The sequence below is a fragment of the Hordeum vulgare genome, chromosome 3H (assembly GCF_904849725.1).
Source record: "Hordeum vulgare subsp. vulgare chromosome 3H, MorexV3_pseudomolecules_assembly, whole genome shotgun sequence".
NCBI classification, from domain to species: Eukaryota; Viridiplantae; Streptophyta; class Magnoliopsida; order Poales; family Poaceae; genus Hordeum; species Hordeum vulgare.
In genome coordinates, this window is record NC_058520.1 from 355605712 (window position 1) to 355622927 (window position 17216).

The 17216-nt window shown below is 47.5% G+C and overlaps 1 protein-coding gene across 1 annotated transcript in view; it reads left to right on the forward strand.

The window, feature by feature from the left end:
* LOC123441757 overlaps positions 1-17216 on the forward strand; it is an 83668-nt gene that overhangs the window by 46853 nt on the left and 19599 nt on the right. The window contains exons 2-4 of the mRNA XM_045118011.1: positions 12337-12572; positions 12675-12917; positions 14553-14761. Coding sequence (XP_044973946.1) covers positions 12337-12572; positions 12675-12917; positions 14553-14761 — 688 coding nt within the window. The remainder of the gene's footprint in view (positions 1-12336; positions 12573-12674; positions 12918-14552; positions 14762-17216) is intronic.

Sequence of the window (17216 nt, forward strand, 5' to 3'; positions counted from 1 at the left end):
CATGATCAACACCCGAACCGTATGGGTGGTCGATACATTACAGTGTAAATCACATAGTGATGTGATCTAGATTATTGACTCTAGTGCAAATGGGAGACTCTTGGAAATATTCCCTAGAGGCAATAATAAATTAGTTATTATTATATTTCCTTGCTCATTATAATAGTCTATTATCCATGCTAGAATTGTATTGATTGGAAACTCAAATACATGTGTGGGTACATAAACAACACTCTATCCCCAGTGAGCCTCTAATGGACTAGTTCGTTGATCAAAGATGGTCAAGGTTTCCTGGCCATAGACATGAGTTGTCATTTTGTAACGGTATCACATCATTAGGAGAATGGTGTGATGGACAAGACCCAAACTATGAACGTAGCATGTGATCGTGTCAGTTTATTGCTATTGTTTTCTGCATGTCAAGTATTTGTTCCTAGGACCATGAGATCATGAAACTCACTAACACCGGAGGAGTACCTTGTGTGTATAAAACGTCGCAACGTAACTGGGTGACTATAAAGATGCTCTACATGTATCTCTAAGGGTGTCTGTTGAGTTGGCATGGATCAAGACTGGAATTTTTTACTCTGTGTGACCGAGAGGTATTTCAAGGCTCACTTGGTAATACAACATCACAATGAGCTTTCAAGCAATGTGACTAAAGGGTTATCTACAGGATCTTGTATTACGAAATGAGTAAAGAGACTTGCCGGTAATGACATTAAACTAGGTATGGAGATACCGGCGATCGAATCTCAGGCAAGTAACATACTCATGGACAAAGGGAACTGTATACGGGATTGATTGAATCCTTGACATTGTTGTTAGACCGATAAAGATCTTTGTAGAATATGTAGGAGGCAATATGGGCATCCAGGTCCCGCTATTGGTTATTGACTGGAGAGTGTTTCGGTCATGTCTACATAGTTCCCAAACCCGCGAGGTCTGCACACTTAAGGTTCGGTGACGATTTGGTATTAATGAGTTATGTATGATGGTAACCGAAAGTTTTTCGGAGTCCCGGATGTCGCGAGGAGCTCCAGAATGGTCCGGAGGTAAATATTGGTATATGGGAAGTTGGTATTCGAGGTCCGAAAAATTTCCGGAACATACTGGTTTTGTGACGGGAGTGCCAGAAGTGTTTTGGGGGTCCACAGGGACGGTCCACCTACCCGGGAGGGCCCCATGGGCTGTGAGAGGGGTGCACCGGCCCCTAGTGGGCTGGCCGCCGCTCCCACCTAGGCCCATGCAGCAGGAGGTGGAGGGCTATGCCAACAAAGGGGCCGACCACCCTTGCTTTAGGTGGCAAGGCACCCTCTAGGGTTGCCGCCCCTCCCCTTGGCCCCCGCCCCCCTAAGGGGGGAACCTTAGGCCGACCGGCCCCCTCCTCTCCATCTACACATGTGTGAGGGGAGGGAGGGCTGTAGCACCACAAGCCACGATGCAACCTCTCCCTCTCCCTTTACATGATAGATGTTTTAAGTGGGGTGATCCCTCAAAGAATGTCAAGTAAAATTGCCTCCGCAATTGCTCCACCATCACATGTTCAGTATTTTTTAGTGGTGGGCCTATAAAATTAGGGTGCTGCTAATTGTCCTTAACATGGTGCATTTATGTCGGACAATTACGAGCGAAGCATTGGTTAACTTGTCGTGGCTATCAAAATAGTTTTGGGCCTCGAGGCATAAGAGTTGGCGTGGCATGAGATGTACCCAACAAACAAGAGTCTTATAGAGATACGATTAGCAAGTGTTGCGTACCGAGTGATCTAATCTTCTATCAGTGATGCAAAATCTCACTAGTTGGCATGTTGATCTTGGATCTTGAATTGCTAAGCATCAACACAGGGATGTTGATTTTAGTGGGAGTAATGATCTTATTAGAATGTTTAATTAGAATTACTCTTCATGAATACATGTCTTAGTGATTTGCATATTTCAGTTGTAGATCAATGGAGCCATTTGCTCAACCTAGTTTGTCATTGAAATCAATCCTTGAAAAGCATAAACTGAATGGAACAAAATTTACCACCTGGTATAGAAATGTGAAAATTGTTCTCACGCACGATAAGAAAAGAACATTGTTCTAGAGGATCCCCTTCCAGAGGAACCTTCCCAGAATGCTAATGCCACAGCCAGGCATGCCCACCAGAAACTCGTTGATGAGTGAAACGAGAACAATTGTCTCGTGATGGCTAGTATGGAACCCGATCTACAACAGCATTTCAAAAACATTGAGGCTTTCGATGTGATCGAGAACCTCAAGAGCATGTTTCAAATGCACGCAAGGACCGAAAGGTTCAACATCTCGCGATCCTTGATGGATTATAAGCTGAAAGAGGGTGACCCACTGAGCCCGCATGTGATCAAGATGATCGGATACATGCAAGCTCTGGATCGGTTAGGCTTCCCACTTGGGGACGAGTTGTCCACGGATACAATTCTGGGTTCTCTTCCGTCCAGCTACGGGGCATTCATCTCAAGCTACCATATGCATGACATGGATAAGAAACTCACTGAATTGCGTGGGATGCTAAAAGTGGTAGAGCAGAATATCAAGAAAGGCACACATCAAGTGTTGATGGTGCATAACATGGCAAAGTTCAAGAATAGTTGGTCCAAGAAAAAGGCTAAGGCAAAGGGTAAGGAGGCAACTCCTACTATCGAAGCTGCACCCAAGTCCAGACCAAACACAGGGACCATTTGCTTTCACTGCAAGGTAACCGGTCACCGGAAGAGGAACTCCAGCAAATGGCTTGCCCAGATAGGCAAGAAGACTGAAAGTGTGACTTCTTCTTCAAGTACACTTATTGTATATGTTATAGACATTTTTATTGCTCATATTTCTAGTAGATCTTTGGTATATGATACCAGATCGGTTGTTCACATATGCAACTCGGTGCAAGGGCTAAGAAGGACTACAAATGTTGCAAGAGGAGAAGTTGACATACACGTCGGGAATAAAGCAAGAGTTGTTGCGTTAGCCGTCGACACCATGCAACTTAATTTACCTTCAGGATTTGTAAGAGAACTTGATAATTGTTATTATGTTCCTGCATTAAGTCAAAACATTATTTTGGCCTCATGTTTGATGAGGCAAGGTTATGAATTCAGTATAAAAGACAATGGTTGTCCTATTTACTTGAATAAAATGTTTTATGGCTTTGTACCTGTTGTGAACGGGTTATTTATATTAGACCTTGAAGGTGAATTGGTCTATAACATAAATGTCAAGAGGTATAAGCCTAACGAGATAAATCCGACATACATGTGGCGTTGTCGACTAGGACACATTAGTCAAAAGCGCATGAAGAAGCTCCATTATGATGGAATTCTAACTTCATTTGATTTTGAATCATTTGAGACATGCGAGTCCTGCCTACTCGCCAAGATGACTAAAACTCCATTTCCAAAGTGTTGTGAGAAGGCTTCTGAGCTATTGGAACTTATACATAGTGACGTATGTGGACAAATGAGCACAACAGCAAGAGGTGGTTTCCAATACTTCGTGACTTTTACTAACACCTTGTTTAATCTCGAACCCGAGGAAGAACTTCAACTCACCCATCATTGACATCTCAAATTTCTCGATCATTAGTGCAGCAAATTCTTCATTGAAAGATTCGTTAGGGGAACAAAAAAATGATATCATCAAGATATAGTTGGCATATGAACAAATCCCCTTTGATCTTCTTGGTAAAAAGAGTGGGATCTATCTTCCCAATTTCAAACCCACGATCTTGTAACAACTCAGTAAGGTACTCATACCACGCACGTGGGGCTTGTTTAAGGCCATAGAGTGCCTTAATAAGTTTGTATACATGATTGGGGAGCTTGCGATGTTCGAACCCCGGGGGTTGTTTGACATACACCAACTCATTTAAAGGACCATTAAGAAAAGCACTTTTTACATCCATTTGTTGTAATTTGAAATTGTGATGAGAAGCAAATGCAAGCAGCATGCGAACAGATTCTAGACGAGCAACAGGGGCAAAGGTTTCACCGTAGTCGATACCCTCGACTTGGGAGTAGCCTTGAGCCACCAATCTTGCCTTGTTTCGAACCACAATCCCATTGGAATCTTACTTGTTTTTGAAGATCCATTTGGTCCCGATGAAATTATGTTCCTCCTGTGGTCTTGGCACTAATTTCCAGACTTGATTACGCTCGAAGTTGTTCAGTTCTTCATGCATGGCCATAAGCCAATCGTCATCATCGAGCGCTTCCTGTACCTGTTGAGGTTCACAATACGAAACAAACGCGTGATGCTCACAATAATTCCAAATTTTTTGATGAGTGGACACTCCCCTTTTTAAACTACCAAGCACATTCTTCATAAGATGTGACTTGACTCTCAGCTTGTTTGCAATCTTGGTTGCGCGACGCTCCAAGAGTTCTGCATTTGATAACTGGGGAGCATCGACTTGGTTACTTTGCTTGGCCTTGCGTTTTGATCCTCCCTTGGCACCAGTAGTCCTCTTAGGTGTTGCAGAAGGAAATTGAGAGACAACATCTTGATCAACTTGATTTTCGACTTGAGCAGGCTCACTGGTTTGTCCTTGATCTTGTGGTTGCTCTTGATCTTGATCTTGTGCCTCTATTTGGTCTAGATCTTGTAGTTGCACTTGATCTTGATCTTGAGCAGATTCGGAACCTTGTGTAAGCACTTGGTCATCATGGGTCACATCACCATCTTTGAGCAATTGATCTTGTCCTTGAACTTGTTCAACTGGTTGAGGGTTTTCTCTTTGTTCATCGGAAGCGTGTGGGGCTTGTGAGGATGATGGCTCCACTTGAGTAGAGCATTGTCCTTCTCCTTCGGCCACAAGGGGTTCGTCAATGGGGAGTATTTGACCAATCCCCATTCTTCTTATGGCTTGGGGAGGAATTTCATCACCTACATCACACAGACCACTTTGCTCCACTTGGGAGCCATTGTTTTCATCAAACTCCACGTTACACGTTTCCTCAATGAGCCCGGTGGACTTGTTGAGGACACGGTAAGCATGAGAGTTTGTAGCATAACCAACAAAGATGCCCTCTTGAGCTCTAGAATCAAATTTAGCTAAACGTGCACCTTTCTTGAGAATGAAACACTTACACCTGAATACCCGGAAGTACTTGAGATTGGGTTTGTTTCCGGTGAGAATCTCATATGGGGTCTTGTTCAAGCCTTTGCGGACATAGAGCCGATTGGATGCATGACATGCTGTGTTGATGGCTTCGGCCCAAAAGTTATACGGAGATTTGAATTCCGCCATCATTGTTCTTGCCGCGTCCATCAACGTCCGGTTCTTCCTTTCCGCCACACCATTTTGTTGAGGGGTGTATGGTGCTGAATATTGATGTTTGATTCCCTCATCACCTAGAAACTCATCCAAGGTGTAGTTCTTGAACTCGGTGCCGTTGTCACTTCTAATCATCAAAATCTTTGCTTCATGTTAACGTTGAGCTTCATTAGCAAAGTTGATGACAATTTGTTGAGTCTCACTCTTCCTCTTGAAGAAATATACCCAGGTGTATCTTGAGTAGTCATCAACAATCACCAAGTAGTACTTTCTTCCCCCAAGACTATCAAATGATGGAGGACCGAAGAGATCCATATGAAGGAGCTCCAAAGGCCTCTTAGTGTAAATGAGAGTATTTGGACGATGAGCAGTTTCATGAATCTTCCCTTCAATGCAGGCACTGCAAGCACGATCTCTGGCAAAACTCACATTTTTTAGTCCACGAACATGGTCCCCTTTGAGGAGACTTTGCAAAGATCTCATATTGACATGAGCTAGTCGGCGATGCCAAAGCCAGCCCACATAAACTTTAGCCATTAGACAAGTCGCAGTCTTAGTGGGTCGCTTTGAAAAGTTCACCACATAGAGACCATTTTCGACATATCCAACATAGGCTACTTTAAGAGTCTTGCTCCACAAAAGGACCACGATATCAAGATTAAAGAATGTGGAAAAGCCCATATTTGCAAGTTGATGAACCGAAAGTAAATTGTAAGCAAGGGACTCAACAAGCATGACCTTCTCAATAGATAACTCTTGAGAGATGACCACATTACCAAATCCCAATACCTTTGACGATGATGCATCGGCGAATTGGACATGGGTGGGCATAGATGGTGAAGGATGCACATCCACCACTAAGTCCTTGCTTCCGTTCATATGATTTGTTGCTCCACTATCGAGCAACCATGACACCCCACCGGAAGCAAACTCCTGCAATAGATCAAGGCTTGGTTTTAGGTACCCATTTTTGAATGGGTCCTTTAATGCTAGAGACAAGGGTCTTAGGAACCCAAATAGCCCATTCAATGGCCTCATAGTAAGAACCAACAAATCTGGCATAAACATGCCCATCACCAGCACGACATAAAACATAGGATGGATTGAGTTTGTCGGCTGTGTTGGTAGGAGTGGTTTTGCCCTTCTTGATGCTACCATTCTCCACCTTGTTCATGTTCTCCTTCTGAGTCCCTTCGCCCTCTTTGACAAAGATGTCCATGAGGGTAGGGGATCGTTTGTTCCTGTTCTTCCTTTTTCTTTTCTACTTGGATGTAAGTCCAAGTCCCTCCTTTCCTACAACACCCTTTTGATTGCTCAAGAGGTCGTTTAGGTTCTTCTCGCCTTGGATGCATGACACAAGGCCCTTCTCAAGTTGATCCTTCAACTTGGCATTTTCCTCCACAAGATGTACATGCTCACAACAGGGGTTAGTTGTACAAGCATTATCAATTATAACGAAAGGAGGACAAGTAGAGATCTACTTGGTAAGCTTTGCTTGGAGTTGATCATGAGACTCTTTTAGGGAGAAATGAGCACCTTTCAAGACCTTGTGAGCCTTGTCAAGTGTGTCAAACTCCACTTTGAGTCTGTCATGGCCAACCCCAAGTGTAGCCTTTTCAGACTTAAGCACACGATTAAGAACAATAGCATGATCTAGTTCCTTTTCCAATTTAGTGCAGTCATCGTTGTATGACTCCTCGAGAGCCAAACAAAGAGTGCGCTCATTTTCTAGTGCAATAAATAATTCAGCAATCTCATCGGCATAGGCATGACTATGTCCTTGCAGCTCGGAGATAGTCTCCTCATGAGACTTGATGAGATCATTAGCCTCACCCAGTTGTTCCAAAAGAGCAACAAAGTGCTTCTTGGGTTCTCCTTTGATCGTATACATAAATTTTTCAAGATCATGCTCATTAAGTTCCACAACATCACTATCATCAACACAATTCAACAATGAAGGAGCAGTAGTGATCATGGTCTTAATGTTGGGTGTTACCTGATCGATGCCTTTGGCCATGAGGCACTTGGCGATGTGGTTATCGTTGGGGGCGTTGAAGAGAGACATATTCTTGGGAGAAGGGGTGGCAATGGAGACAGTCGTAGTTGCCACCATGTCGTCATCGTCATCATCATCGGAGGGGTACTCTTCAAGTGCCACCATACCCTTTGGGTGGGGTTTCTTGACAAAGTTGTTCTTGTTTGGGAATGACTTGGTTTTGTCTTTGCGAATGAGCTTGCCCCCGTTGTCTTCCCTCTTCTCATAGGGACATTCTGCCACGAAGTGACTCACATTGTCGCAGTTATAGCATGTCCTCACACGTTGCTTGGACTTGACCCACTTGAGTTATTCTTGGAGAAGTTGGGCCTTGAGTTCCTCTTGTTGCCCCAGAATTTCCTTGACGCAAGGGCCATGTGCTCGTGATAAGCATACTTAGTGTCTTCAGGGTATATCTCCTCTTCGTCATCCTCTTCTTCTTCTTCAGAAGCAGCATTTGCCTTTAAAGCAAGGTTGGGTGAAGCTGTATTTGACCGAACGCGAGCAAGTGCATTATCAGCGGTCTTTTTCATGATTGGCATTGCAATGAATTCATCCAACACCTCATTGGAAGACAAGGAGTGGAAATCTGGTCGTTGGCGAATGACGGATGACATGGCTTTGTTAAATGGCATGATGGCCTTGAGAAACTTGCGCTTGATCCATGTGTCATCCACATCCTTGCTCCCATGATCTTTGAGAGCAATAGCAATAGGAGTCACCCTTCGATAGAGATCATGAGGGTCCTCATCTTCCTTCATCACAAACTCACCGGCCTCATCAAGCACCACTTCATAGTTGGACCGTTGAATGCTTGAGCTTCCCTTGTAAAACACCATAATGTGCTCCCAACAGTCCTTAGCCAGAGTGAAGTGGCGCAAGTGAGGAAGATCTTCAGGAGGCACTGCGGACTGGAGAACAAATAATGCGGAGTGATTATATTGATTGTCCGCTTCTTCTCTTGGAGTGAGGTTGCTTGGGTCATGACGATAGTAGTCTTGCTCGATGATTCTCCATAAATTTGTTGAGCTGTGATTCAAATGAGACTTAACAGAAAACACCCAGTTAGCAAAATCACCCTTAACAAGCTTAGGAGGAGGACCAACAGGATTAATACGCGGTGTAGGAACCGGTCCTCCATAGACCATGGGAGGTGGAACTGAGGCATAGGTTCCAGTCCCATTATTTTCGAGAGGGGAAGAAGGTCGCATACCTTTAGCCGCTTCCTTAGAGGAATTGGCCTCCGAATCCGTGTTGGCGGGTTTAACCACAAACGCCGGTTCAGGAGTACTTTTAATTCCCTCAATTAACTCTTTAAGCATGGTCTTGACTTCGTTCGTCAAGGACGTCCTGAGGTTGGCCATAGCCGCATTCAAGTCGTCCTTGTGACCGAAGTCAAGGCCATGGCCTCGGGTTGCCCATGGGATCCCACCTCATCATCATCCATACTCTTCGGGTGGTTAAACCCTTAATAAAGGGACGTGACTCTCATACCAATTGAAAGGATCGATATGGTTGACTAGAGGGGGGGGTGAATAGGCAATGACCACTTTTTAATTATTCTTAACAAGTTAGGGTTAGCAACATAAAGGTTCTCTAAAATGAAAAGTAGGTGATGAACCTATATGATGCTACCAACTATAATCGCTAAGGCAAGTAGGAAATAGTCTAGACAATAACATACACAATGTAAAGATTAGAGATAACCGCAAGTGGAACCAATGAAGTCAAGGATGTGTTACCGAAGTTCCTTCCCTTTGACAAGAAGTATGTCTCCGTTGGAGCGGTGTGGAGGCACAATGCTCCCCAATAAGCCACTAGGGCCACCGTATTCTCCTCACGCCCTCACACAATGCAAGGTGCCGTGGTTCCACTATGGGTGCTCTTGAAGGCGGCAACCGAACCTTTACAAACAAGGTTGGGGCTAACTCCACACAAAGCTTGGAGGATCCCAACAAGACCACGGAGCTTCACCACAATGGAATGTGGCTCCGAGGTGATCTCAACCGTCTAGGGTGCTCAAACACCCAAGAGTAACAAGATCCGCAAGGGATTAGTGGGGGGAATCAATTTTCTCTTGGTGGAAGTGTAGATCTTGGCCTTCTCAACCAATCCCTAGGAAATCAACAAGTTTGATTGGCTAGGGAGAGAGATCGGGAACTTTTGAGCTTAGGGAGCAACAATGGAGGTTGGGAGGGTCAAAGGTAGGGTTCTTGAGCAAGAACAACCCTTTATATAGTGGGGGAAAGAATCCAACCGTTTTCCTCACTCACAGCACGAGCCCATTGGTACTACCGCTAGTAGCAGCAGTACTACCGCTGACCCTCCAGCGGTACTACCGCTGGCTGCGGCGGTAATACCGCTGAGCCCATGGTAGCGCAAAGATACTACCGGGCCAACCACCGCCAAGAAAGTCTTCGCAAAAAGTCCGACGTAGTACAACTGCAAGGATGACGGTACTAAAGTCCTAGAGCGGTACTACCGCTGACCAGGGGCGGTACTACCGCCGGGCCAGCGGTACTACCGCTGGGGATAGCGGTATTACCGCTAGGTCCAGCGGTACTACCGCGAGAGGACATTTTTGTTGGAATTATGCCCTAGAGGCAATAATAAATGTATAGTTATTATTATAATTCATGTATCAAGATAATAGTTTATTATCCATGCTATAATTGTATTGAATGAAGACTCATTTACATGTGTGGATACATAGACAAAACACCGTCCCTAGCATGCCTCTAGTTGGCTAGCCAGTTGATCAATGATAGTGAGTGTCTTCTGACTATGAACAAGGTGTTGTTGCTTGATAACTGGATCACGTCATTGGGAGAATCACGTGATGGACTAGACCCAAACTAATAGACGTAGCATGTTGATCGTGTCATTTTGTTGCTACTGTTTTCTGCGTGTCAAGTATTTATTCCTATGACCATGAGATCATATAACTCACTGACACCGGAGGAATGCTTTGTGTGTACCAAACGTCGCAACGTAACTGGGTGACTATAAAGATGCTCTACAGGTATTTCCGAAGGTGTTAGTTGAGTTAGTATGGATCAAGACTGGGATTTGTCACTCCGTATGACGGAGAGGTATCTCGGGGCCCACTCGGTAATACAACATCACACACAAGCCTTGCAAGCAATGTAACTTAGTGTAAGTTGCGGGATCTTGTATTACGGAACGAGTAAAGAGACTTGCCGGTAAACGAGATTGAAATAGGTATGCGGATACTGACGATCGAATCTCGGGCAAGTAACATACCGAAGGACAAAGGGAATGACATACGGGATTATACGAATCCTTGGCACTGAGGTTCAAACGATAAGATCTTCGTAGAATATGTAGGATCCAATATGGGCATCTAGGTCCCGCTATTGGATATTGACCGAGGAGTCTCTCGGGTCATGTCTACATAGTTCTCGAACCCGCAGGGTCTGCACACTTAAGGTTCGACGTTGTTTTATGCGTATTTGAGTTATATGGTTGGTTACCGAATGTTGTTCGGAGTCCCGGATGAGATCACGGACGTCACGAGGGTTTCCGGAATGGTCCGGAAACGAAGATTGATATATAGGATGACCTCATTTGATTACCGGAAGGTTTTCGGAGTTACCGGGAATGACGAATGGGTTCCGGGAGTTCACCGGGGGGGCAACCCACCCCGGGGAAGCCCATAGGCATTGGGGGAGCCACACCAGCCCTTAGTGGGCTGGTGGGACAGCCCACAAGTGCCCAATGCGCCAAGAGAAGAAAAATCAAGAGGAAAGAAAAAAAAAGGAAGGAGGTGGGAAGGGAGGGGGACTCCTCCCACCAAACCAAGTCCAACTCGGTTTGGGGGGGAGTCCTCCCCCCTTTGGCTCGGCCGACTCCTTGGGGGTCCTTGGACCCCAAGGCAAGGCCCCCCCTCCCTCCTCCTATATATATGGAGCAATTAGGGCTGATTTGAGACGACTTTCTCACGGCTGCCCGACCACATACCTCCACGGTTTTTCCTCTAGATCGCGTTTCTGCGGAGCTCGGGCGGAGCCCTGCTGAGACAAGGTCATCACCAACCTCCGGAGCGCCGTCACGCTGCCGGAGTACTCTTCTACCTCTCCGTCTCTCTTGCTGGATCAAGAAGGCCGAGATCATCGTCGAGCTGTACGTGTGCTGAACGCGGAGGTGCCGTCCGTTCGGTACTAGATCGTGGGACTGATCGCGGGATTGTTCGCGGGGCGGATCGAGGGACGTGAGGACGTTACACTACATCAACCGCGTTCTCTAACGCTTCTGCTGTACGATCTACAAGGGTACGTAGATCACTCATCCCCTCTCGTAGATGGACATCACCATGATAGGTCTTCGTGCGCGTAGGAAATTTTTTGTTTCCCATGCGACGTTCCCCAACAATTTTTGCAAGAAGAGAAAGACCAGAGAGGGGAAAAGCTCCATAGTTGCAAGGGAAACGAGATGGAGAAAAAGTGTGTGCGTGCAAGATTGATTCCACTCAAACCTTCCCAATACGGATCCCCTCTTAATAGTACAACGTTCCTACGACTCAAAACCACCAAAGAGAATCGTAGAAGACATCGTGCTTCTATTCCACGGAGGGTGCCGAATCGTCTTGTGCCTTTGTCATGTATTATCTGAAATGCTCAATGCACACGATTAGTCCACTAAGGTACTGTCCTCAATCACCAAAATTACTTAGGCATAAATATGCCCTAACACTATGCTCGGTTACGCCCTTCCCTATGTGGTTTTGGGCCCAAATCACAGGGATCAACGCGGGTCGACCCCACTAGAAAATAATCTCCGTCTTTTCATTTTGACGTATTCGATTAAGCCTCAAGCGGGTCTTTTCCCGGTCTAGATCCATGAAATTCGCGAGGAAAAAATCAGCTCCTGCCCATCCGTGGAAAAAATCAGCTTTGTCTCTCTATTTCGTACGAAAATCTCTCATCGACGCAATCGAAGCGGGGGCGGATGCTTAACCGAATGAAAGAAAAAGATTGTGATCTTTTTGTGACAGGGAGCAGACCTGGCCAAACGGGACGTGCCTGATGGGCCGGCACGGCTGCCCACAGGCCAGGCACGAGACGGGCCCGGCCCGGCACGGGCTAATCGTGCTCGGGCCAGGCACGAGCACGTCGTGGGACGTGCCCGGGCCGCCACCCCGAGCCCGCGTGCCAGCACGGCATGACCCGATTAGGAGGGAGCGAGGCGGGCCGGCGGGGGGCACGTCTTGGGCCGATAGATCTGGGGGCGGTTAGTGGGGCAGGGGCGGCTGGGCGGGAGGGGGGCACGGGAAAAGGGAGGGGGAAATGATTTTTTTGGCATGTTTTATTTTTTTAAATCAAAATCGACCAGCGTGTCGTGAGCCTAACGTGCCGCGGACCGGTCCAATTAGGCAACATGCTGTGCTTGGGCCTGATAGCCTGGCATGCGGGCCGGCATGGCACGGCCCGTATATTAATTGGGCCCAGGCGGGCCGGGCCGTGCCTGGTACGATTACGACGGGTCAGGCCGGGTCAGGCCTGACACAATTAGGACAGGCCGGGTCAGGCCTGACACAATTAGGACGGGCCGGGCCGGGCCGGCCCATTTGGCCAGGTATGACAAGGAGTCAACCCCTATGGGGGTCAAGTCTGACACCCAAATCTCTGCAGGGATTAGTTCCACTAGGGGAACTAATTTCGAGTAACCGAACAAGGCCTAGGTGCAGGGCCGGCCCTGTGTTTCAGGATGCCCTAGGCGAACTCCACAACATGGGCCCCTATATTCTAAAATCATATATTTTTTACTTTAAAATTTAGCTATAATAATTGACTGATTCCATCGATAATAATAATAATGAAATTTCAACTTACTTAATCAACAATAATAATACAAGATAGAGAAATGAAACTAAAATAACATGATTACCTCAAATAAGAATTTAATTCTTCAGAAAAAGTTTCTTCGGGCGTTTCTTGATGCAAAGTCATTAAGGGCACAATCAAGATCAACATTGTCCAAGATATCCTTCTCAATGCAGCACATAGCCAAGCCAATGAATCTATCTTGCAACATAGTAGACCTCAAATAATTTTTCAGTAGTTTCAATTTAGAGAACTTCTTTCAGCGGAGGCTACAGTCACGGGCACTGTTAAGAGGATCCGATATGCAATAGAGACATTTGCATAGCAATCTACAGCCATAACAAACTGAAGAATCTCAAGAGCTGACATCAAACCATGTGGCAAAGTTGCCTGCAACACTTTTAACTCGGAGACAAAATCATCAAGATCAACATCACATGAGTTATCATCAGAAAAAGCTTCTTAGGCAACATGACAGACCCTAAAATTATGAAGAAAAGAAAAATAGAGAATACAAAGAATTAGAAATTTATACATCAAATGATTGAAACCCTAGACATACATGAAAAAGTACTTGAATTACTATTTACTAAATAAAGATGATGGATAGACTACGTACTAGTGTTCAATTCCGATGTGGCGATGTTGATTACTCTTCTAATACTAAATTTCAGAATTTGGATGAATGGATGCAGGTCCAAGCCAAAGAAATCGTTCCTGTTTTTTTGACTGTCCAGAAAATCGGTTGCAGGCTGATCGATTGTAGGCTTGTAGCACCCGATTCAGTGATTCTCACCTGATCAAAGTAGCATGAAATTCTCGGTTGATCAGTTGATTGTAGACAGGGCTATATAGATCGATCGAGCCTGGGTGGGAGTCTGGGAGATTAACCTCACTGCCGTAGTACCTGACTAACCTGACTGCCGAGCCGCCGAGCCGCATACGCACGCGCGGCGCGCGGTGGCGAGCCGGCGACAACCCGGCCAACTGGCCTAGGCGCCGTATGACCAAGGCGGCGAGGCGCCGCGCAGCCGTGCTGTAGGGCAACGGAGACGATTAGACGAAGCGTCGTGCGTCGAGGCACGGATTCTGACGGATCGACGAACAGGTTTCTTACGTGTACCTTTTGACTGGGCCTAGCATCTGATGATACTATATTATGGGCCCCTCCTCTATGGGCCCTAGGCCGTCGCCCCGCCGGCCATACCCCAGGGCCGGCCCTGCCTAGGTGAGGGAGGAAACACTTGCAGAGACAAGAGATTGATCCCACGTGGAGCCGGCCAGACTGTCTTCCCTTCCTTCCCGGACTGGCCGTCTTCCCATTATAAGCTCGTGTCATAACTCACAAGTCATCAGCATGGCATCTGGATCTCAGAGTGGTAGTTAGCGAGGTTTGCTATCACCCGTCCCTCCCAGTCCCAGCCACTGTTGTTAGTCTCAAGGCTGCAGAAGGAGAGTGAGCATGGTAGGGCAGAGCAGCTACAGCCGGCTCGCCGGCGACGAGGCCTCCGCGATATCCGCCGACGGCGGCGACGACTACGACGCAAAGAAGCTGAGGCTGCTTGGCTACGAGCCGCGGCTCAAGCGCAATCTCTCGTACGTACTACTTCACATTAACTGTTGACCGTCCCTATTGATTCTGAAATCGAACCTATCGATCTTGTTTGCTCTGTTTAGCTGCCACATCGATTCTGTCGATCTGTGAAGTTAGTTTAATTTAATCCAGCTTTGTTTGATGTGGTTACCCGTTTGCTAGCTACTGCTAGTTGCGTGTTTCCTTCTGTCAACGACGTAGGGGTTTGCTTGAGGGCGCTGTGCACTTGCTTTGTCCAAGAAAAGTCATACTCGTAGACAATGCGCCAAATGGTGCAGAGGATTTGTGCTTCATTTTTTCTAGTATGTTTTGTGCGTACTTATTCTTTCACATCAAGGATTTGCATAATTAATGGCACAGCTGGATTCATTCTCCCTGGCTCAAAAAGAAAAGGATTGATATTTCGTAAGCATTTTCATATTTACTTATTGTGAGTATAATTCAATAGGTTTTATTGATTAATGATCACTGGAATACAATTTAAATCATAGAGTTGGTGGGACCGTGTGTGTCGGGCAAAGGAGGAGGGGGTCTGGGGTCCGCGTGCTCGCCACGTAGAACGACTAGCTCTTGCTTAAGATGCTGCATCGGCTACATGGTGCTGCATACTCGTTTCTGTTTCCTTCGTATCCGTAAAATCTAAATAGTCAAAAAGTTGAAAAAATCATGTTGGATGGTGCATTGTGGTCGTGCTGGATGCTTGAGGGAGGGCGAATACCTACCTGACTACAGAATATATAAAGACGGTTCATGTCAATTCAATGATTCTTGCTGCAAGAAGTCCTTTCTTTTGCAAGGTATTTCTTATGGCATTTTCTATAATATCTTTACTCTGTAGCCGTTCATGCTTTGTCATAAGCTTCACGCTCTTTAGCTTCTCTCAAGTGGCATGAAAGAATCAGATGAGACACACCAGCACTTAGGATCGCTTTGTCATAAGCTTCACGCTCTTTAGCTTCTCTCAAGTGGCATGAAAGAATCAGATGAGACACACCAGCACTTAGGATCGCTCATTCAGGTAATGTGATGATTTGTGAGCGAGAGAAGGCCACACAACAACCGGCCACACCAAATCCGACAGTGAATATGGACAAAAGTAACCAAATGATTGAGAAGGAGCATTTATTGTCAATCTAACCCTCTCATCCAAACACCCCTTGGGTTAGAGTTAGTTCAGGGTTAGTATCTAACTCTAACCTCTAACTCGGTTAGAGTATCCAAACAGGGCCTACATCTCCGTCGAGATGGGCGGCCTGGGTCTGGAACTCCTTTAACGGGCACCTCCTCCTCGACTCGCGGGGCTCTGCGCTTGTCGGTGGGCATTGGGCGTGCCTCCGCGGCCTCATGCCGCTCTACCGCTCGCTGTTTCGTGTCGTACTGGGGGACGGGAGGATGACATCCTTCTAGGAGGATCATTGGCTCCCCTGCGAGCCTCTGCGGCATGCCTTCTCGGCCCTTGCCTCTCACGCTACGTGCTTGGAGATTTCGGTCCTCGTTGGTGCGCTCGCACGCGGCCCTGGTCCGCCGCTGTCGCTCGGGAGCATCTCCTGGTGCTTCCTCTTGTGGGTCAGACTTCTGTAGTAACTGCAGACGTACGGATCTTGCCTCTTTGTGGGGGGGGGAGGGGGTGGGCTCGCCTCTTCCGTCGCGTACAAGCTGTCGCAGCTCGCGGTGAGCTCCCCCGTCCCATCTAAGGTCAAGTTCTTCTCGTGGCTTCTTTCGTTGGGCAGGATCCACACCCGCGACGCCCTATTGAAGAAGCATATTGTCGAGCCAAGCGGCGTTGTGTGTTCTGAGAGCATCTCCAACAGGTGCGTAAAAAGCCGCGCGCGCGCTAAAAAACGTCAGTTTACCGCGCGCGGGACTGAAATGCGCGCTCCAGCGGCGGCGGGAAAACCGCGCGCCCGGGAACCGCTAGCGCGCGCGCGCGAAAAGGCGGCAGCCCGTGCGCCATTTTTGCGGCGCCGCGTCTCGCGCGCGCCATAAAAGGCAGCGCGCTGCCCTGCCTCTCGCGCCGCGTTCTCTCTTCTCTCTTCCTCTGCCGCTCGCGCCGCCGCCGCGTTCTCCCTGCCTCTCGCGCCGCCCTCTCTCTCCCTTCTCGCGCCGCTGCCGCCGCCGGTCTGCATCGGGCTACCGCGGCGTTCGCCAGCGCCCCAACGGCGGGTTCTACGCCGAGATACGCTCCGGCGATCTCCGACTGAGCCTCGGCACGTACGACACGGCGCACGAGGCCGCCCGCGCGTTCGACGCGGCGGCGTGGCGCCTAGGCAGGCCGCGACTGCAGATGAACTTCCCCGACGTCCGCACGCTCCAACAGGCATTTGACCTGGCCCCGCCGCCTCGTCTTAACTCCGCACAAGACCGTGCGGAGCACACTGCGATGCAGCGCCGCCTCCTCGTCGCCCAGGAGGACGAGTGGGTCATGGCGGAGTGGCGCCGGCGCCACCCGGAAGACGT